The sequence below is a fragment of the Caretta caretta genome, chromosome 4 (assembly GCF_965140235.1).
Source record: "Caretta caretta isolate rCarCar2 chromosome 4, rCarCar1.hap1, whole genome shotgun sequence".
Classification (NCBI taxonomy): Eukaryota; Metazoa; Chordata; order Testudines; family Cheloniidae; genus Caretta; species Caretta caretta.
In genome coordinates, this window is record NC_134209.1 from 90661969 (window position 1) to 90685334 (window position 23366).

Here is a 23366-nt window from a genome sequence, read left to right on the forward strand (position 1 = left end):
CCTCCTTCCCAGAAAGTCCAAGAGGGAGGAAGCAGAGAAGAGGAACTTGTGCAATGCTCCCTTGTAAAGTCGCTGCTCTTCCACAAAATCTTACATGCAGTGTACAGAGCAGGCAGCCAAATGATGTTATAAGGGAGTACTGCACAACTTTAAAAGAGCATGTTCCCTAATTGAACAGCGATGTAACTTTGAAACAACGTTAAGTGGGAGGACGTTATGTGAGGAGTTACTGTATATGCCATCACGTGCCAACAATGCCCTTCTGCCATGTACATTGGCCAAACCAGACAATCTCTAGGCAAAAGAATAAATGGACACAAATCAGACATCAAGAATTATAACATTCAAAAACCAGTTGGAGAACACTTCAACCTCCCTGGTCACTCAATTTCAGACCTAAAAGTTGCAATTCTACAACAACAAAAACTTCAAAAACAGACTCCAACGAGAAACTGCAGAATTGGAATTAATTGGCAAACTGGACACCATTAAATTAGGCTTGAATAAAGACTGGTAGTGGATGGGTCATTACACAAAGTAAAAACTATTTCCCCATGCTAATTTCCCCCCCTACTGTTACTCACACCCTCTTGTCAACGGTTTGAAATGGGCTATCCTGATTATCACTACAAAAGGGTTTTTTTCTCCTGCTGATAATAGCCCACCTTAATTAATTGGTCTTGTTACAGTTGGTATGGCAACACCCATTTTTTCATGTTCTCTGTGTATATATATATATCTTCCTACTGTATTTTCCACTGCATGCATCTGATGAAGTGTGTTTTAGCCCACGAAAGCTTATGCCCAAATAAATGTGTTAGTCTCTCAGGTGCCACAAGTCCTCCTTGGATTGACAGAGCTTAGATTTGTCTTAAAGAAAACCCACACTATGTGAATACAGTACACCTACACCTCATTCACATAATTAAATTTATCAATTTTAAAATACAGAGCATACCTCATCTTCTCCCAGTTATCTAAACAAATATCTCACTTGCATTAAATCATATGTAATACAGAAACAGCAACTCAAATTACTTCAACAGAGCTACACTGATTTATAGCTGCTGAAGACCTGGCTCAAAACACATTTAAATGCATTGTTAAAATGTTAAATTATTTAGGGTGAAATCCTGGCCCCATCCAAGTCAATGGCAAAACTTCCACTGACTTCAATGGAATCAGGATTTCACCCTTAATACTTACACTATATTTATAGATCTTATCAGTCTCAACTTGATTTGTGATATAAATTGTAAAGAAAAATGAAGGGATTTAACTTGTAGAAATGTCGTTTACGAACCTTTTGAGGGAATAAATCAATACCATGGCACAATATAGGTTTTAAAGATATACTAACAAATTAACAAAGAAAATAGTAACCTGGAACAACAAGGACTCCACTTGCATAAAGCCCTAGTCATTGGACTCTATGCAGGTGAGATGCCGAGGATTTGGTGAACTCCATCTCCCTGAGTTGGGATAGCATTCACAGCCCCTGCACAGCAGTTGCAGATCTCCAAGCCCATCCCCATTTCAGCCTTCTGTACCAGCCTATACATGGCTGACAAGAATACCCTTCCTGTGGTGCATTCCAGTGCAGCAGCATTCCCAACCCCTCTCTGGCCATAATCCTGCAAAGCACATAAGCACATGTTTGAAGTTAAAGTACATGCCTAAATATTTTTGCAGATTGGGCCCTCTGGGCAGCCTGTACACACTGTTTCTTGCCCTGGCCCTCAGCACCACAGGTAAATTTCACCACTATTGCCCAAAGAATCATAAGTTTTGGGAAAACAGATTCATAGAATAAAACAAGACCTCCATTCTTTCCTTTTGACTGGAACCCAAAGAAAGTCCTTGGGAATTTATATCCAGGCAAGGCACAAAGAAGAGAGTTCTTAAAGTCCTTGATCCTCAGTCTTGCCTGGGTTAACAGGGTATAGATTATTTTCCACTAGTAAGTATATGCAAAAGCAATTTCTTTCATCCTTGACATGGAGAAACCAAGGGAAAAATTTGTTCAAATCAAGAGGAAAATCTCAAGCTTTTCAATTTCCCAAAAGAGGGGTTTAATGACTGACGTTACTGGGAGTAGAAGCAGGTCCCAAAAAGAAAGAACCATATTACTAAAATTACGTAAAAATATTATTAAGGCAGCTTTCTTTCCTACATTATGTTACATCCCTCACTCTGTGTAAGCTCAAAACTTGTCTCTCTGACCAATGGAAGCTGGCCCAATAAAAGATATCACCTCACCCACCTTATCCCTCAATCTCTAGGCATTTTAGAAAATGGTGTTTCAAAGTTATTGCCTGATCCTTCTAGTTAAATGCAATTTGAGTTGTACGTGCTCAGCACCTCTCAAGATGCTAAAGCTATGTCAGTCAATTTCACTGTGTAGCTACACCCTAAGGAAAAATATTCTTAGAGTGGCAAGACATTCGGAGAACACAGTATTTTATGGTTGTTGTGCAAGAATTTTCCCAGACCGATGAAAATTAGGAAGTATTTTGTTATGGCTCAAATCCCTTTAAAGAATCACTTCTTCTGTGTTGCCCACAAGAACTGAATTAATAACTTTTTTTTTTAATTACTCCCTTGTCCTGGTATCCCAGTACATCCGGTCTTCTCTGTGACTGGCTTTTCAGGCCCTTTTCCAGAAACAATACATCTGCTTAACTTTATACACATGAATAGGCCCCCTGAAGTCATTGGGACTAATCACATGCATAAGCACCTGCAGGATCCCAGCTTTAGACTGGTTTCAGAGTAGCAGCCGTGTTAGCCTGTATCTGCAAAAAGAAAAGGAGTACTTTTGGCACCTCAGAGACTAACAAATTTATTTGAGCATAAGCTTTCATGAGCTACAGTTCACTTCATCGGATGCATGCAGTGGAAAATACAGTGGGGAGATTTTATATACACAGAGAACATGAAACAGTGGGTGTTACCATACACACTGTAACAAGAGTGATCAGGTATGATGAGCTATTACCAGCAGGAGAGAAAAAAAAAACAAAAAACCTTTTGTAGTGATAATCAAGGTGGGCCATTTCCAGCAGTTGACAAGAACATGTGAGGAACAGTTGGGGTGGGAGGGGGGGAAATAAACATGGGGAAATAGTTTTACTTTGGGAGTGGATGTGTCAAAGACTGGGAGTGGATGTGTCATTACACAGTCTTTATTCAAACCTAATGTAGTAGGGACTGTTTCTGTTGGTCTCCTGTCCAGCACCAACCACACAATCAATGTTTAATACACTATCAAGGATAAAAATAGGGTTTAAACCAAAAATCAAAAACAAAAAAACCCATGATCTCAGTCTCCCCTTAGTGCTGCTGTAGCAGCTCAGAGGGAATTAGTAAGGCTATGTTTACATTTCTGAAGATACCAGAGGAGAGAAAAGGCCAGTTTCAGTGGAAGCAATCTATGGAGTGTGTTGAAGGAGGACTTTTCAGGTAATTTAGCCATGGACTGAACCTGAGGTAATAATATAACTCATTCAAACAGTCCTTGCTTCTCATGATTTGCTTTGTTTTCATAACATACCTTTCTCTGCAATACACAGCAAAGACTGTTTGCACCCTATACTAAAGTACAACCTAATGTTTGCTTAAAGGTTTCGTTTTATTGCCTGGGTGTGGGCTGTTTCTACAATTCTAGTTAATAACTAACCTGTACCTATACTACTGTCAAAGATAAGCATTCCTATCTTTAGACCACCAATGCCTAGCCACCTGGGAGGCATCAAACACAATCCGCTCATGAGATTGGGGTTCACTTCACTTAACTGAAAAGCACTGTTATTTTCCTGACACCTGTCTGGAAGTTTCATTATTAACAATAAGAATATGTTTATTCTTGCTCATTGAGTTCCACCTCTAAACTTAGCATTCTAACTAACCAGTAAAAATGAACACAGAATCATACCATAATTGGGGCCTGGAATGTTTTGAATCACCCAGACTGCATACTGAAAATGTTTCTGATGCATGGACTTATTTATGATTGCAAAAACAGCATATGAAAGAAGCAGATGTGTACACAAAAGACTGATTGAACCAGTGCAGTTATTACAAAGCTACCAGTTAAATCAAAATACTGAGATATTTATAAGAAAACTGCTTCTTTTCATGACTGTAGTTAAAGATTTGCATTAAAAGAAGCACCAAATATGAAATACTCAATATTGTCTCTTACTCAGACCACATGATGTAATCCTCCTTGTTGTAACAACAATGGCTTTTTCCACGGATACAGAATGTAGGAGGATGTTCTCTATTTTTTAATGTAGGGGGTTTTTTTTAGCAAATTTGTTGTTCTTCAGAGACTAACAGCAATAGAGAGAGCCTAACTTGTAACATGATAGCTATTTCTATCCTGAGACTTTCCTAAGTAGAGATGATCTATAAGTGTCAAATAGACACTTAGATAGAGACCACCAAACTTATTTCACTTATGATCTAATAAGGAAAAAAATATATATCTAACTAAAAAGATTTTCATACACCTTTCTTCCAAATTTCAACTCTCCAGAACATTCTTTGCATGCTAAGAATTTAATTTTGGTGTGTTTGAATTTAGTGCATCTCAAAGACATCAGTCTGAAATCCCTGGAAACAGAAGTCTTCTGATTATCCATAGAACAGCTCCAACATAGACTGTGTAAGCTTCCCTGCACTGTCCTTCAACATAGACCTGGAAGGTCCATCTCTAGAGAGGAGACTAAGTCAGGCTTCATGTCTGTTCAGCACTTTGCTCCTTTGTTGAGCAAACTCACCACCCAGCTAGCATGTGGTGGTGAGTTTTCTATTGTGAACACCTGTCCACAGGGAACTGAGTGAAATTCATTTCACATTATCAACCAAGCAGTCATCATCAGATGTAAAAATGTCACTTGTTACTACTGACCTGGCCTGGATTTGAATTGGTGACCACATGTGAAAAATTCTATATCCCGTTACCAATCCTATTAACTATTCCATTCTCAACATGCCAATAATTTTGAATACATTTTAAGTTACATAAAACAGTTGAATGTCTCACTGTCATCAGACTGACATGACTACTGTCATTTTACTCAGTAAACATTTGTCATAATATTTCAAACAATTACCTCCACAAGTGAATAATACATATGGTATTGGTACATACACCTCAACAACTTCTCTTTTAGTATTGTAGAGTCACTGCATATACCTTCAGGTGAGAGAGAACTTGTCCTGGCCAAACTTTTCAGATGACAACTCCTTTCATTCTTTTAACATGTATTCGGGTAAAGGGACACTGTCACGTAAAAATCACATGCAAACACTCAGTTATTCACCTAATATGACCTTAAATGATTTAAAATGACAATTTTTAAACTCAATTTTCATTGTGCTACTTATGCTCTGTGTTTTCTTTTTTCACGTCTGTCAGCTGGAAAATAAAAGCCAATGGAGTTGGTTTCAGTTTTATTTATAGTTAGTTTCAATTTTGTTTATAGTCAGTTTTGTTTTCCGGTTTTTAATGTTGCAATGTTTGGATTTCTGACACTGCAGGGAAAGCTTATTTTAAAAATCTGTTTTCATTTTCTCTTCTCTCTCACGTGGGCTCTTTTTTTAAAAAAAAAAAGTGGAAACATTTTTATTGGACAAGGCTTTTATAAAAAAACGTAATGTTCATGTCAAATTTAAGTCAACAATGTCCCTTTAAGAGGTACTATAATTCACATCTGCTCAAAGAAACATTCATTCTGACAATTTAACATGTGATCTTGAAACTAAGACCTGCCAGCCTACACAATGCAGGCAAAAGTTGGCTGCAGGAAGGGAAAATTTTAAAGGCCATGTCTGTATGTACAGCACTGCAGCTGCACCAATGCAGCATGTCTGGTGAAGACACTCTATGCTGACGAGAGAGAGCTCTCCTGTCGGCATAATAAAACCACTTCTGCAAACAGCAGAAGCTATGTCGATGGGACAATCTCTCCCACCAACATAGCGCTATGCACACGAACACTTACGTCAGTGTAACTTACGTTGCTCAAGGGAATGGTTTATTCACGTCCATGAGTGACATAAATTATGCTCGCATAAGCTGTAGTGTAGCCATAGCCAAGCTCTGTAAACTAGCGGGACAACTAATTTCTCCCCTGCCACATGGTACTACTTGTGAAGTAAAGTGTTACACAGCATGAATACAGGTATCAGAACTGGGCCTACAATGTCTGCAATTAATGTACAATATCAATATGAATATAATGGGGTAAAATCTGCCCTTGCAGTCACACACAAGCTCCCTTCAAGGTCATGGAAAGCCAGTGTACATATCCATAGGACAGAGTTTGGCCAATATCTTTGAACTGCAACTTTCTTTGGACATCCCCTAAGAAATTATTGATTCTTTTATTGTACATGAACTTTAATACATCTGAAAATGTAAAGACTCCTATGATTCTAATTTACTAGAAAAAGGAAGGTAGGTGGTTGTTTACAGTAGTCTACAGTCTAACTGCAGTTAAAAGTAACATTTAAAACTTCATGTCTCTTCTAAAATTTAACTCCATCCCTGACATCAGGATTCATTGATATCCACAAACTAACCTTTGAAGGTTACTTGAAAACAGATGTGCTAGTTGTAACTCTCCAATCTGCTCTTCTCATGTGGTAAGAAATAACCTATGTCTATAGTGAATTAGCTCTTCTAATTGCACCACAAAATCAGGTGAAGTATGCTGCAACAACTGAATTTAAACGTTATGTACAATTAGAGTTTAGTTTTGTATAATGTTACATTGAGTGAAACCATGTCACATGCAAGAGATTTTTTTTAATGCATGAATTCAAACTACTCCAAGTTAAAATGTCTAACTAATGAGTGTTGTGTTTGCTGCAAGCTACCCCCGAGAGAACAAACAAACTAAAACATCAGTAGGTCACTAATTTAAACAAAATTGACTATCATTATGTTTAAAAAAACCCATATTTCTTTAAAGTTCAAAATTTCTGTAATACTTTCTCTCTAGACCATTAAGAGAACTAGAATACTTCAATCATTTACAAGAGGCTACATCTGAAAATTCCCATCCTGTTTTTAAAGGTTACAGGAATTAAAAGTGTTTTGAGCTCTATGAAAGGAAAGTGCTATGTAAATGCTAAATGTATAATTATTATGTGTAAATCATTAACTGGCATTTAAAGTCAATTTCTGTTTTTCTAATATTTTTTGTTGTGCTGTTGTAGCTGTCTTGATTCCAGGATATGAAAGAGACAAGGCGGTTGAGGTAATATCTGTTATTACTCCAACTTCCGTTGGTGAAAGAGGCAAGCTTTTGAGCTCTAGAGAGCTCTTCTTGGGTGACCTCACCCACTTTGTTCTCCTAATAGATATTTTTACCCTAATCAATGATTCTGCATAGCAACTTAGTACAGATCCTAATTAATAATTCAATAAAACTTTTGAAACAGTAGGGTAAATTCACTAATCTGATGATTCGTTTGTCCTATGATTTTATCCACGTGTAATTAACACACAATGTAACAAAGACCAATTCTGGTTTATTACTCCCACTTTATTTATTTTCTCTTGTAAATTTCCCAAAACATACTAGAAGGGGTTTTTAAGTTATCCACAGTCTTTCCATAATTGCTTCTTCCAATATAAACTTCTAATGCACTGAACAGCTAGCAAGTGTGGGGTTTTTTTTAAAGGAAAATTCTGTATAATGTATAGTTTGTTAGCTGCTGGTCTTGTCAGCATGATTCAAACCCAGATTCTGCAAGCATTTACACACATGCTCAATGTTAGGTATGTGTATATAGTCCCACTGAAGTCAAGTTCATGAGTGGTTGCAGGAGTGGGGCCTCAGTATGTATACCTTCAATACTGCATGGTCAGGTTACCTTAAATAACTCCTATGTCCTTAAATCTACAGTCATCACAGGACTTTGAAGAACTGAGTTTTTATTATGCTAATCTGTACTTAAATCCCTAACTTCAACTTCACAGTTACAGTCAGAGGAACCAAATAAGAGCCATACGCCTGTTCATTTACAATACTAAAGTTGGACAAGGAACTGGTAATGAATAATTATCTTTTGCTTCTTTTTCTGCACAGAAATTGTCTACAAATAGACCAAGATTTTCTTATAATTATTTGTTATCAGAAATTCTTGGTCAGTGGCTTGTTCACAATCAGTTCACTGTGAATATTCAGTGTTCAAAATTTTAAATTGAACTGTTCTGAATGGACACATAAGTCACATAGTAAGTTTCTCCTCTCTGACTAGATAAGCATAACTCAGAATTAGGCCACCACTGTGGACACACACAACTGCAAATTCAAAATGTGTTTTCATCAAATATTCTGCAATATTTGATAAAAAAGAATACAGTATGGGTCAGATTCACTCATATGGCTTGACTGCTTATAACATTCAAGCAACACAAAGCAGTCATAAACCCGATTTAACTGATCAATGATCAGCTAATCTGGGTTAACAGCAGCTTTACATAACTGAAGTGGTGCAAGGCAGCTAGAATGTACTAGTGAATCTGGTCCCTTGTGCCTACCGCCAGCAATTTGTAGCATTTATATCAAAGCAGACACCACCATGCTTTTATGGCTCTAATTTAAAACTTGGTGTTAAAGGTCTGAACAGCTCAAGAGCAGGGAAACACTTGGAAACACTTAACACATGCGGTTACTTTTATACACGAGTAGTTCCATTGCCATTGATGGGACTACTGGTTTGCTTAAAGCCATGTATATGCATGTTTAAAGGATATGGATACAGATTAGCAGAGAAGGAAAAGGAAAATAAACAGTGTATTATTACCTAAGTCGTGAGTTTGTTTTCTGGTTACAAAATTGCAGTGCAGAGTACAACATATTCATTGCTAATGCAAGTGAACACTGTATCAAGAAAACCATTGCTCTCAGACTGAACACTCAGCTCTTCTGCTGTTTTATGCCAGTATAAATGAATGATAATGTAGACAGGGCCAATCAAAAGAATACTATCACTGAAGATTACTCAGAAGGCAAACTTATGGTACTTAACACATAGAGGACATGCAAAGAGCAGCCCAGGATAGACAGGCCTTGTTCATGCCCTAAGCAACATCTGACAGCAGGGGAAAGATTCAGACTCATTCAGAATGTTGATCAATCTCACAGAAACTTTGACTCTTAACTGTGCTGCTTTCATAATTATGTCACCATTTTTCCAGTTACAGTGAATTTAAATGTTGGTGCAGTAGTGAATTCTCTCGTCACAGTACTAGGTAAAGCATTTACTGCAAGAGGTAAGCTATGCAAGACTATTAAAATATTTATTTTAAATGTATGTTTAAATGTAGAAGTTGATACTTCATCTCAACAAACTGGAGTGCTAGTTTACAATTCCTACCATATCTAAGTGACTGCAATCTAAAAGTCTCTGCACATCAAATTGTGTTATAAATTACAATCATATAATAATTAAGCACAAAGACTATGACACTGAAAACAGTAAAACTCTTCTAAGTGAGAATTTGATCCTGCATGCTGTACAGAAACAAAACCCCTATTGTTTTCATAGGGAATTTTGTTTGGGAAAAGTGTCCAGGACATGGCCCCTGAGCCTGATGGTGTTCACTTTGATTAATAATCAGATCCTAAGCACATCACCCAGAATGTGCTTAGTGACAACCAATATAAATAACACATTTCAAACATCAATACCAACTGAAAGATGAAACTTCAAGTAGTGCAAGTGTGGAATATATTTTTTTAAAATACAAGACTCCAATCCTGCAAGCTGATCTATGTGGGTGGTACTCTGTGCCTATGCAGAGCCCCAATGACTTCAATAAGGCTCCCTGCAGATACTAGAGATCTGCCTGGGTGAATCAACTTGGTAGCTTAGTGCACGAAGGGCACATGACAGAAATACTTTTTCAGTCATGTTTTACAGGACATTGCTGTCCCATTTATTTCACAATTCCAACACACACAACAGAAACGCAAACAAAAACAAAAACCAAACCCAGTGTTATTATCTAGAGCTGCTTTTACAAGCATTTAATACCACAGTAATAGCTGCTATAGAAAGATCTTAGATTCAAAGTGTGTATTACGGTCATATAAAATCTTATAAAGGCAATTGGCCACATCTACAGACCCATGTCTCAAGGACATTTTGCTTCTGTTTATGCTAGGAAAATTACCCATACTTGTCAATGAGCATTTTAGAATGTAAACTTGCTGGGGAATGAACTAGGAATTTCTCTGTGTTCTGCATATTTTTGTACTCAATGCATAACGCAGGTTCCCCAAGGTCTTCCTTGATGGGACTTCCTACAACTATAGCTATTATCAGTAATGCCTTGAAGGGCATTTTTCACAGCTTTCCCACTAGACATACCAATGTTGGAAGCCCTAGTATAGGCACCCACCATCTGCCACAGGTGTTTTAAGCACCATATCACCTAACTGGCTCAATGCAGGTCTACTGACAACCATGCTTGGGTAGGAAATGGCAGTTTAGATACTCCAAGCAGGGCCGTTACTGGCCCAAGTTATAGACCAACAGTCACAAGAGGTCTCCCAACACTGCTAACAGCAGGGGAACTGAGCCAGCAAATATCTGGATCATTTTCCCTAGTACAGCCCGGGCTTTTCAAGGGTAAAGGTTGTTTGGCGGCTAGCACAGACAGGGCCAAACTGTGCTCTAGGCCCAGTGCACGTAGGTGCGTTTCTAACAGGGACGGGAGGGGACTCTCCCCCTCTGTTTTTGGGCAGCGCCAGGCGGAGGAAGTAAGCCCTGATCCTCATCACGTGCCGCTGGAATACAAGCGGCAGCCCCCAGGCCAGGGCTGCAGCGCGCGGCCTGCAGCGAGTCAGGAAGGGGGCTGGGCCCGATCCACGCGACTAGCAGTGCCCACGCTCTGTCCCTCTCCCCGGCTGGCGGGAAGGGGACAGCCAGGGTCAGCATCTCCGCGGCAGAGCCAGGGCCTGGCCGCCCGGCGCGGAAGGGGGAAGAGACCCAGGCAGCCGCTGCGAACCCTGCCCCGGGAGCTCCGCCGGCCCGCGCGCCGCCCGCCAGAGCCCGAACGCCGGCGGCGGCCAGTGGCGCGCGGCAGGCCCCCGGGCTCGGCCCCGCCATTGGGCACGAGAGGCGCCTCCCTCACCGCCCGGCGGGGAAAGGAGGAAGTGCTGGGGCTTGTATAACACCACCGGGGGGGTGGGGGAGTGAGTGACACCCTCCCGCCCCACCCCCACCCGAGCCCCTGGCCCCCACCAGGCAGCCCCCGCCTGCGCCCTGCCCTTGCGCCCCCGGCGCGGGCCTGCAGCAGCCGCCAGGCCTCCGCAGGGAGCAGCGGCCCCGCGGGACTCGCGTCGCCCCCATCCCCCTCCAAGGCCCCGGGGCCGCAACAAGTGCCGCGGCCGAGCCCCGCACATCCGGAGATCCGCGCCCGCTCCCAACCCGAGCCCGGCCCGCCGCTCGCTCCCTGGGCCGGGCGGGGAAGGGGTTACGCGGCCTCCCCTGCCCCGCCCGGCGCGCACCGCCCGGGGGGCAGCCGCTGCCCTGCGCCCTCGCTGTGTCTCCCGCTCCCTCCCCCGCGGCTGCTGAGCAGCACTTGCTCCCGCTCGGTCCATGTCTCAGCCCGGCTCCCCTGCCACCAGCATCGGCCCCGAACCGAGCGGGACCCCCCGCGGCCGGGGTGCTGATCACCTGCAGCCCCCACCCCGGCTCAGCTCCGCCACTCCATTCACCCTCCGTGTGCCGCAGTGACGGGAGGTCAGGCTGGCGCCGCGGGGGTGGAAGTTGCTGCTTTTATGTCCCTCTGTGTCGTTTGGCGTCTTTTTCTCCTCTTGCCTTTTTCTTTTCCCAGTCCAACTCTCTCTCTCGCTTCCCCATCCGTCACAGCGGGAGAATTAAATGCTTCCCTCCTTTGTTTCCGTTGTTGATCGTCTCCCCGCATTAGACTCAAAATAAATTCAAAGCCTAAACCCTGCTGATCTGGACACACGATCGGTCTCGACGCGGTCCGAGACAAACACATCTCCTTCCTTCCAGTCGATCGCCTTCTCAAATGCAAAAGTGAAATTAACCTTCCTTTCCCTAGCAGCAGCTTCACCTAAAATCATATGATCCATAACACCGCTGACCTTTTATTTTTAAATCAATATTAATTATTTGAGAACAGGCACTTCCTGTTTGCCAAACATCTGTGTAAATCCACATACAGAGACAGTAGTAGTTAAAAAATTACCTTGTTTATTCGCGGTATTTATATAATTCCTCAAGGTTAACGCTGTTGCCAGGGGATGCAAAATGGAAATGAAAACACTCAGCTGAATAATCGCAGGAGCAAAACTAAAAGTTACTCCCTCTGCTTTGGCTGAGAAGAGTCCAGATCGAAAGCAAAACAAGGAGAGGAAACTGCGAGGAGCTGAAGCTTGGAAATTCCCCCCACCTCTCCCCGGCCTGTTTGTGCGGGGGGAGGGGGGGAGCTGAGATGGGAGAGGTGCGGAAGTTTACCGCAGCCTTTCATTGGCAGACACAGCCGCTTTCATCATTTCTCGGAAAAGTCGATTTCATTTTCACTTCCCTCCAGCAGCGGCAGCGAGCAGCAGCATGTTAGTGTGTTAAAGGCAGAGAGAGACACAGAAAGAGCTTTCAGTTCCAGGGCACAGAAAACTAAAGACACGAGACCGCATTTTCCCCTCCTCCAAATAATCCACAAATAAGTGACTGGGAGATTGTTCTCTTCTAGGGTGGAGTGGGATTTGGGGGGGAAATGTTCCAGTCTCCAGATCTCTATGGAAATATAGATTTAAAGGGAAAGAAAGGTATGTGCTGAAATTGGACATGCACAAGCTGGAACATAAAATGGTATGGAAAACAAACCTAGTGTCTTAAGTACATAAGAAATGGGACAAAATTAAAAGCCAAGTGAATATGGTTGGTTGAAGCGAAAATAGGTCCACAGATTCAGTATGCTTAATAAGCACAATGCAGGTCTGTGCTACCACTACATTGAGTATGTGCAAATGCAGCAGTTGGCCAGTGTATTCATGGCCAGCACATAGATCTTTCTGTGGAGAAATTGAGTATCTTATGTGCACTTTGACCATTGCATCTGAAAATCTTAAATTTAATTTTCAAGCCTTTCTTTAGTCTTTATTCAAAGCTCCAGTTGTCACTGAAATAATAAATATTTCTCCTCTGGGGTCCCAATCCCACATGTCTTTGCTCAAATGGAGTATGAGTAAAAGTTTGCAGGAATAGGCCCTAGGATTATTCAGATCTTTGCAGTATGTTGTGTCAGAAAAAACATGGTCTAGTAGCTAGAGCATTATCCTGGGACTCAGGACCATTTCCCAGCTTCACCACAGGCTTCCTGTGTGACCTTGGGCAAGTCACAGAGGCCTGGTCTATTAAAATTTATACTAGCCCATAGCTACATTGATCAGGGATGCGGGGGGAAAATTACACACTCTAGTGACACAGCTATGCAGACTAAACCACCAGGATAGATGCACTTCATGCTGACAGAAGCCCTCTTCTAATGGTTAATGGCATTTGGGGAGGTGGTGTTCCCATACCAGTAAAACGTCTCCTTCTGTCAACATACGCTCCACTCGTGGGGGTGGTTTCTTTACAGTGCTGGGAGAGCTCTCATTGCTCGTGAAGACATACCCTATCACGTCATGAGTGGCAGTGGAGTTATTCCTTAAACTACAAAGGCAAGAGGAGTGCGACATGGATCTCGCCCCGCGTAGTAGCTGTGACAGGAGATTGCTTGTGGCATTCACAGAGGTGCTGACCATTGTGGACCACCGTTCTGGGGCTCGGGAAACAAGCACTGAGTGGTGGGATCACATCGTCATGCACATCTGGGATGACGAGCAGTGGCTGCAGAACTTTCGGATGAGGAAAGGTACATTCATGGGACTGGGATGAGCTCGCCCAGCCCTGTGGCACAAGGACACAAGGATGAGAGCTGCCTTGTCGTTGGAGAAGTGAATGGCACTTGCACTGTAGAAGCTGGCTACTCCAGACTGCTACCAATCGGTCGCTAACCAGTTTGGAGTTGGAAAATCGACCGTCGGATGGACTCATGTTGACGGAAGTGTGCAGGGCCATTAATCGTATCCTGCTCCAGAAGACCGTGACTCTGGGCAATGTGCATGACATTGTGGCTGGCTTTGCACAAATGGGCTTCCCTAACTGCGGAGGGGCACTAGATGGCAGTAATATTCAAATTCTGGCACCAGACCACCTAGCCACCAAGTACATTAATCAGAATGGTATTTCTCAATGGTTCTCCAGGCGCTTGTGGATCACTGTGGTAATGTCATGGGCATTAACACAGGCTGGTCCGGTGCACCTTTCCTGGCCTGTTCAGGAAGCTGCAAGCAGGGACTTTCTTCTTGGACCAGAAGATCACTGTAGAAGTCAAAATGCCCATTAAAAGAAAAGGTATACTTGTGGCACCTTAGAGACTAACAAATTTATTTGAGCATAAGCTTTCGTGAGCTACAGCTCACTTCATCGGATGCATACCGTGGAAAATACAGTGGGGAGATTTATATACACAGAGAACATGAAACAGTGGGTGTTACCATACACACTGTAACAAGAGTGATCAGGTATGGTGAGCTATTATCCTGGGAGACCCCACCTACCCCTTAATGCCATGGCTTATGAAGACATACACAGGACACCTTGACAGCAGCAAGGAGCAGTTCAACAACAGGCTGAGGAAGTGCAGCATGGCTGTTGAGTGTGCTTTGGGTTGTTTAAAGGCCTATATGGGAGGCTGGACCTGGCCATTGACAATATTCCTATGTTTATAGCCATGTGCTGTATGCTCCATAATATTTGTGAAGGGAAAGGTGAAAGCCTCACTCAGGGCTGGACCACAAAGGCTCAGCACCTGGAGGCTGAATTTGAACAGCCAGAGACCAGGGCTATCAGAGGGGCACAGCATGGGGCCATAAGGATCAGGGATGCCTTGAGGCAGCAATTTGAAGCTAAAAACCACTAATATTTGTTGCTATTCTCAGGAGTGCAGTGCTTGTAATGCTAAAAGGTGATTGTGGTTGGTGCAGACAATGCACTATGAAGGTATAAGAAAATCGCCTGTTGCTTTGCAGGGCTTTGTTTGCTTTCAATTAATGGAATAACGATGGCTTTCAAACCAAAACAATTCTTTTATTAAAAAACAACAACCAGAGGAGAGAGACAAAAAAACACATCAGCACTGAGGGAGATGGGGGAAGGGAGGATCCCAGGAGGAGGTGGGGTCCTGGGATGGTTAAAGATTTGTGTATGTCCAGGTATCATATCCAACCTTCTCCTTTGGAGTATAGTGCAGCGGGTACTGTACTTCAGCAGGGCTAAACTGCAGAGGAATGGGTGTTGAGGGTGCTGGGAGTCCGCAGGGCTAGACGGGGCAGGCTTGGCATGCAGCGGGTACAGACTGGAGCCAGGAGGTTGATAAGAGTGTGTTGGAGGTGTCTGGGGGACGCATGGGAAAGAGTTTTGAGACAGTGGCTGCAGGGGAGGGCGGGTGCAGAGCTGCTCGGTTTGCAGTGCTAGTAGCACCTGGATCATATCTGCTTGGTGCTCCATAATGTTTAAAAGCTTCTCCATGGCTTTGTTCTGGTGCGCCACGTTCTTCTTTTGGTCCCTCTTCTTGCTGTCTCGCCACTCCTTCAATTCTTGTTTTTCGTCTGCTGAGTATATCCTGACCTCACGGAGAAAATCCTCTTTAGTTCTTCGTGGATGCTTTCTCATTCTGCGCAGCCGTTCAGCCGGCGATTACAAAGGCGGAGGTTGGGCTCCCAAGGTCCTATCTGTGAAGCCAAAATGCAACATTTTACAGAAGCACTATTGTTTGCAACACAGAGACCACTGATTTAAAACACAGGCGCTATTCCCATACCTATCAGTAACTGGCTGACCCCAGGCAAGCACTCATGAGTCACAAGACCCTCAAAATGTTGAGTAACTGCAGGGGCAGGGGAAGTGTTCCAGGACCATACTGTACACTGGGTACGTGGCTCTTGGGGAGAACCAGCACTGCGGGGGAGTGAGGGGGCTTATAATAATTACTGTCCCCACATTTTCCACAGGCTGTGTTCATTATGGAAGATACCTCGCTGTTGACAGTGAGCAGGGAATCAAGGGAGGGTTTTCTTCAAGATTGCGCCTTCCGCTCTGGACATGATGCAACTCCCCTGTGTGCAGCAATGGTCCCTCCCCAGTCGCGGCAAAGAGGCATGGGAAAGTTACCGTTAATGGGGCAAGAAACAAAGCAGCTCTGCCAAAGAACCTGCAGAAGCGGATTGTCCAGTATCTCCCTGAGAGTTTCCTGGAGTTCTCTGAGGCAGATTCCCATGAAGCGAGGGAGTCAATCAACACCCTGTTGCTCCGCTCAGACTAGGCATGTGGTGGTACATGCATCATACAGACACAAGCCTGTTTTCTGCAACCCTCCTGCCTCCAACAACTCGCTTCAGCAATTCCCAAAATCAAAGCCACTTACCAGGGGCCTCCTCTCCTGTTTGCGCTTCGCCAACATCCGACAGCTGTGACTGGCTAGCCTCCTCCAGGGTAGAGAAAAGCTCCGGGCTGCATGCAGCTCTGACCTCCGAGTCATGCTCTGCCTCTGGGCCTCCCTCCTCCTCCACATCTTTGTCCAAGATTTCCTCCTCCTGGCTCGGTCCACTCTCAACGGGCACGCGAGCCACCAAAGTATCCACAGTGACCTTCACAGTGGTGGTGGGGTCACCACCGAGTATCACGTCCAGCTCTTTGTAGAACCAGCAGCTCATGGGCGCAGCACCAGAGCAGCAGTTTGCCTCCCACGCCTTGTGGTAGGCGTTCTGCAGCTCCTTCATTTTGACCCTGCCCTGCAGTGTGTCCCGGTCGTGGGCCCTATCATGCATCGTGAAATCTGCCCATGGGTATCATAATTCCTACGGCTGGAGCGCAGCTGGGACTGCACAGCCTCCACTCCCAAAATTCTGATGAGGTCCAGCAGTTCGGCATTGCTCCAAGCGGGGGATCGCCTGGTGTGTGGAGCGGGCATGGCCACCTGGAAAGATGCTCTGAGACCACTGTTTGCGTCACCGAACAAACAGGAAGGGGACTTTCAAAATTCCAAAGGAATTTAAGGGGTGGGGATGATGGTTGGTCACCTCAGGGCAGGGCAGTAGAGTTCAAACCGATGACCAGAGAGGTGATAACAGGCATTGTGGGACGCCTCCCAGAGATCAATCGCAGCGCTGTAATCGACCCGGGTTTCTACACTGGCACAGAGTGCTGCACGCCTCTCGTCGGGGTGGTTTTTTACAGCACTGCAACTGTGCAGTTTCTGCGCACTAAGTGGCTTGGCAATGTGTCCACCTCGGGAGTTACAATGCAGAAAGCTGCTTTACTGCACAGAAACTTGCCAGTGTCGACAAGGCCCGAGTCTCTCTGTGCCTCAGCTCCCCATCTGTAAAATGGGAATGATAGTACTTCCCTGCCTTCGAGGGTTGTTGTGAGTTTCAATACTTTATAGAGTGTGATGTGCTTTGGCTTAGATACTACAGAAATGAGAGCCCTAATAATAAATACCTTAGATATATTTTCAAACATGACGGTAAAATAGCACTGAAGATACACGTAGTAGTTAGGATGATATTTATTTCTTGAAAATATAGGCCCCAATCCAAAGGGCGAGAGGGAAGACAAATAATCCTTACGCTCTTACTTAATTTTGCACATGTGATAGTAATCCCTCAATGTGCATGCATCTTTGCATGATTGGGCCTCAAGTAAGATTGCCAGGTGTGGTTTGAATTTGTAAATCACATTCATTTTTTTGTTTAAAGCACTGTATTTTAAATTTTAAAATAACAATAAGAAAGACAAAATGTGAATGACTGCAGCTCATCCATGACATGAAAATTCCCAGCACACTGGTTCAAACAACTCATTCTGGAAAAGGAGAACAGTGACAAGGGTGAGCTTATGCAATATTTGGTGACTCTTACAATTTCCAGTTATTTTACAGAATGATCTATCTTTAAAAGATTTTTGTTTCTTTTTCACATGATTTGCTGACATTTAAAATATTATAATATTGTTGTATTTAAAAATATACCTGTAAGGAAATCCTACATTTTTACAAAGAGTCAACAATGTCAATGACCATTGATATTTTAAAAAAATCATTTGGCCCATCCAGTGAAAACAGAAATCAAACTGTTTTAGTATATTTATTCATCTTTCCATATCTTATTTGTAGGGTTGTCAATTAGGGAACATTAGTCCACCATCTCTTCTATCTATGTGTGAGACTCCCTTTTTAAAAAATGAGAGGGACTATCTCTGTTCCTCCAAATATCTTCCAGACCATTGTCTCCTTTTCCCTTTAGGTGTCCTGTTCTCCAGTTGGCCACAAACAGAGAAACATCTCAATTTATAGACTGTATTGGGAATGCAAAACTGCTTAACTAAGGCCCAACCAGTGGACATGGAGAGAAGGTGGATGACTGCAAGAGTCAAGAAAGTTACCTCTTCCCAAATCTCCCAGCAAAGACAGTGTCATCATGTCTCCCATTTTTGCTGCTGTTAGAGAGAGTCAGAAATTGTCTGCTGGATGTCTATGCATCATCCAGGGTTGTGTTCTCTCTTTGCAGCAGTACAGAAATGGAAATAAAAAAAAAAAAGACAGGATGGCACAGAATTTGGTAATTCCAGAGTATACAGCACCCTTCACTTTTAGCACGCTGTTTCAAATCCAATCCATGTCAATAATGACTGAAAGGTATCACCATCTGAAGCCTGCTTGGTGAGCTGTGCAAAATGATTCAGTCCAGTTTCTCGTGTCCACATAATGAAAACTACCATCACACTTGACATCCATTTTGGACAGTTTGAGCTGACAGGCCAAGCAATGATTGAGCAATGAGCAATGAATGAGCAATGATTGAGCGCGGCAACAAAATATTCTTTGCTGATAGTCTATAAATACAATTCATAAAATAAAAAGAAGGATCTCTGTAAATTATCCTTCTCCCCAGGGAAAAACAAACTGTATTTGTCCAGTTCTTCAATTCTCATCTCCTTCCCTGCACCCCAAACCCCTAAGGTCAAAAGCTGCAAGATATTCAGTGTTCCTTTCATCACTTATTTCATCACCTTAAGACTTCTTCAGCCATTGATATTACTGATAATATCTTACAGATTTAAGATATCCACATCCTGTTTCTGAAGAAACTTTAATAGTGATAGCAGGAAGCACAGAGCCTGAGGAGTGTCTAATGTTTGTGAAAAAAATAACTAAGTAGCTTAATCCCCAATTCATAGATTTCACAGATTCCAAGGCCAGAAGGGACCATTATGATCACTTAGTCTGGCGTCCTGTATAACAGGCCATAGAATTTCTCCAAAATAATTCCTAGACCAGATCTTTTAGAAAAACAGTGACTTTTAAAAAATGTCAGTGATGGAGAATCTACCACATCCCTTGGTAAATTGTTCTAGTGGTTAAAAATTTATACCTTATTTCCAGTCTGAATTTGTCTCGTTTCAATTTCCAGCCATTGGATCATGTTATACCTTTCTCTGCTAGATTGAAGAGCCCATTATTAAATATTTGGTGTTGTAGCCATGTTGGTCCCAGGGTATTAGAGACAGAAGATGAGTGAAGTAATATCTTTTGCTGGACCAACTTCTGTTGATGAGAGAGAGAAACTTTTAAGCTCTTCTTCTGATCTGTGAAATGGAGTGTCACATCTAAATACAAGGTGGAACAGACTGTTTAGCGTAAGTAGTTAATATATATTTCAAGGGGACATTCAAGGTTAAGTGGTCCATTAACACCTCTCCAGTCATTCAGGGTGGGATGTGGGGGGGAGAGGGCAGTTTAGTGCATTACAGATTGTTGTAATAAGCCATAAACCCAGTGTCTCTACTCAGTCCATGCTTTTTGGTATGTAGCAAAGTTATTAATTTAAACTCCCAGGCTCATCTTCTGAAGATATTGTGCAGGTTTCCTTTCAAGATGAGGACTGAGGGGTCAGATATAGAGTGATCGCTTTCTGAAAAGTTTTCACCCACAGGTGATGTGGTGTCTTATCATTTTTCTATGAGAGTTCATTCGAGAATGTAGTGATTGCCTGGTTTCACCCACATAATTGATGGGGCTCTGGATGCGGTACTCCACATGTTCTGACATGCATGTGTAGGACCCATGGATTTTGAAAGGTGTGTTGTGGGGGTATTAATTGTTGTAACAGTGCAGAAACCTGCACAACACCTTCAATAGACAAGCCTGAGAGTTTAAATTCATAACTTTGCTAGATACTAAAAATCACGGACTGAATAGAGACACTGGATTTATGGCTTATGACAACAATCTGTAACCCACTAAACTACCTTCTCAGCCTTGCTCCCCCATGGTTGGAGGGGTGTTAATGGGCCACTTCATCTTGAATGGTCCCTTGAAATGTATGTTAACTATTTATACTAAACAATCTGTTCCACCTTTTATTTAGCTATGACACTCTGAATACATTTCCCAGACCTGAAGAAGAATCTGTGTAAACTTGAAAGTTTGTCTCTCTCACCAGCAGAAGTTGGTCCAATAAAAGATATTACCTCACCCACCTTGTCTCTCTAATGTTCCCCACGTAGGTATGTGGGGCTTGTCGTCAGATACAGCGCAGCTGAGCTGCTGTAGTGTTTTAGGGCATGGCTACACTGGAAACTTCAAAGCACTGACGCAGGAGCACTCCGACGGCAGCACCTTGAAGTGCGAGTGTGATCGCGCATGAGCGCTGGGAGACAGCTCTCCCAGCGCTCCTGGTAATCCACCTCCACGAGGGGATTAGCTCCGAATGCTGGGAGCGCAGCATTTTTACACTAGTGCTTTAAAGCGCTCAGACTTGCTGCGCTCAGGGGGGTGATTTTTCACCCCCCTGAGCCAGCAAGTTAGAGCACTATAAAATGTAAGTGTAGCCAAGCCCTTAGTGAAGACGCTACTGTGCTGACAGGAGAGCTTCTCTCATCGGCGTAGTTAATCCGCCTCCCCGAGAGCTGGTAGCTGCGTCGGTGGGAGAAGCTCACTGTCTACACTGGGGGTTAGGTCGGTAAACTATGTCACTCAGGGGTGGAGATTTTTCACACTTCTGAGCCATGTAGTTGTACCGATATAAGTCTGTAGTGTAGACCTGGCCTCATGGACTGTAGTGAAGTTACCCCTAAATGGAAGCAAGGTATTTATTAAGTACATGCCTAACTTTAAGCACATGATCAGTCCCATCAGAGTCAGAGAAACCAACCATATGATTAAAGTTAGGCATGTGGATAAGTACATTACCTGAAATGGGGCCAAAAGAATTAGAGAGTCCAACTTTCAAATTCTAGCTTACAGAATCCTGGCTCTCCCCTCCATTCTGCCTCAGTAACTGCACTCACCTTTGGTGGTCTTTTTGTTTCTCATGCCTCCCACTCTAGAGGACACAGAGAGTCACTTGAGCCTGTTCCTGCTGTTTCCATCCTCTTCTTCCTTGGTGGAGTCACTTTCTATTCCTTTGAAATGGATATTGTTATTTACATTCCCCCCATGCTTAGCATCCTCTTTCCTGGTTGACTTCAATGTCTGGTTCTCCTTCCTCCTCTCCTCCTAATCCTACTCTACACTCTCCTCATAGTTGCAACTTCCATATAGATAATACGTCTGATCTTGCTGGCTCCCATTTGCCCTCCCTCATGTCCTCCTTTGTTCTTCAGGTCTGGATTGATTCCCCTACTCACTGTCCTGGCAACCCTTTTGAGCTACTCTTCACCTTTTCTCTAGTCTCCAGGTTCCCTTTCTCACTCTCTACTGCACTGGTGTATGATTTATACAGTGGCGGATTAGCGGCCCCACTCCGCCCACCCAGGGCTCCTGCTGGGGAGTGGGAGAAGCCACCCCTCCCCGATCCTGCTCCCCAGCAGGAGTGCTGGGCAGAGTGGCATGGCAGGGCAACTCGCATGACCCGACCCCGTTTCCCTGGCAGGAAGACTACAGGCAGAAGGGGTGGGGACGGGCCCCCACTTGCTCTGGCCCAGGGCCTCTGGATTTATATCATGTCTGCCAGTTTGCGGCGTTGGTTGCTGTGTTACTGGAGTTCGTAGAGCACAAGGCCCTACCTCCAGACATTTTCCACAAACAGATGTTATTTCCACAAATCTATATGGAAATCACCTTCATCTGTAACTCTTTCATTCAGTGAAAAGAACAGATTATGCAGTTAATTAATATTAGTGATCCCCTGAAATGATTACCATAGCATCATAGTATTATTATGGCAGGTGTCACCAGGTGACACTGATACATATAGGCCAGATCTACACTACAGACTTATATTGGTATAACTACATTGCTCAGAGGTGTGAAAAATCCACACCCTTGAGTAAGGTGGTTTTACTGAGGCAATCCCCAGCTTCTCCCGTCAACACAGCTACTGCCTCTCAGGGAGGTGGCTTAACTATCCCAAGGGAAGAACTTCTCCCATTGGTGAAGGAGCATCTTCACTTAAGCAGTACAGCAGCACAGCTGCACTGGTGAAATTGCGCTGACTCAGCATTTTAAATGTAGACCTGCCCTTCGTCTTTTAAGTCCTTTTTCTTAGTGTGCCAGCAAATATTCAGAATTGAGAAGACACGCTGTGCTGTTAGGTTTTGTTATGCAAGGGTCTGTGTAGAGCTTGAGGTCCTTGGAGAGAGCACCGTAAGAGCAGTGGGAGAGTTTGGTGTCTGCCTGAGGCCTGGCTCAACAACACAAAGTTAGGTCAACATAAGCCGATGCAGTCCAGTCAGTCCCAGCAGTTGAGCCTGGGCAAGCCTGATGCAGGGGAAGGAACCTGGGGTAAGTGTGTAAATGTTTTTCCCGTTACAATGAGGTACTGATGGCACCCCAGCTTAGCCAGGCACAACCATCGACTTTTCATTAATTTACTTTGTCTAGAAGAGGGAGCCAAAGATTTCTAGGGATGGTGGCCTTATTTCTTCCTTCACAGTAGGACACTTTCCCACGCCAGTCGGTGGTAACTTCAGCAGGCACCATTGCAATAAATACGCTAGCAGCATACAGGTCTGGGCAGCTTCAGGACACCAGCTGTGCTCTTTTTGCCGGTAGGTCCACAAGAGTCCGCAGCATCTGTTTGCTGCCAGAGAAGCCCCGTTATGTCCTGGTGCTCTCCTTTTCCTGCTGAGTCTACTGGGCCTGTCACCTGTCTGCTCTTTCCTTCTCCATACAGCCTGCCATACTCACCCTCCAGGCCCTCTGCTCACAGACTGATGCAGCACTGGCTTGCAGGATCTTGCTGAACATGTCATCCCAA

The 23366-nt window shown here is 43.6% G+C and overlaps 1 protein-coding gene across 7 annotated transcripts in view; it reads right to left on the reverse strand.

Moving 5' to 3' along the window:
- IRF2 (interferon regulatory factor 2) overlaps nt 1-12520 on the reverse strand; it is a 64447-nt gene extending 51927 nt beyond the window's left edge. For 2 of the 7 annotated variants that reach the window (XM_048847923.2, XM_048847920.2), the window contains exon 1: nt 12248-12519. Coding sequence is in view for 1 of the 7 variants with exons in the window: in XM_048847919.2 (XP_048703876.1) it covers nt 1384-1410 (27 nt within the window). In the remaining 6 variants the exon portion in view is untranslated. Of the gene's footprint in view, nt 1-1383; nt 1583-2740; nt 2796-11706; nt 12066-12247 lie in introns of those variants that run through there. The other 5 variants (XM_048847922.2, XM_048847921.2, XM_048847917.2 and 2 more) reach the window with 5 other exon arrangements.
- Between the last annotated feature and the right edge of the window lie 10846 nt (nt 12521-23366).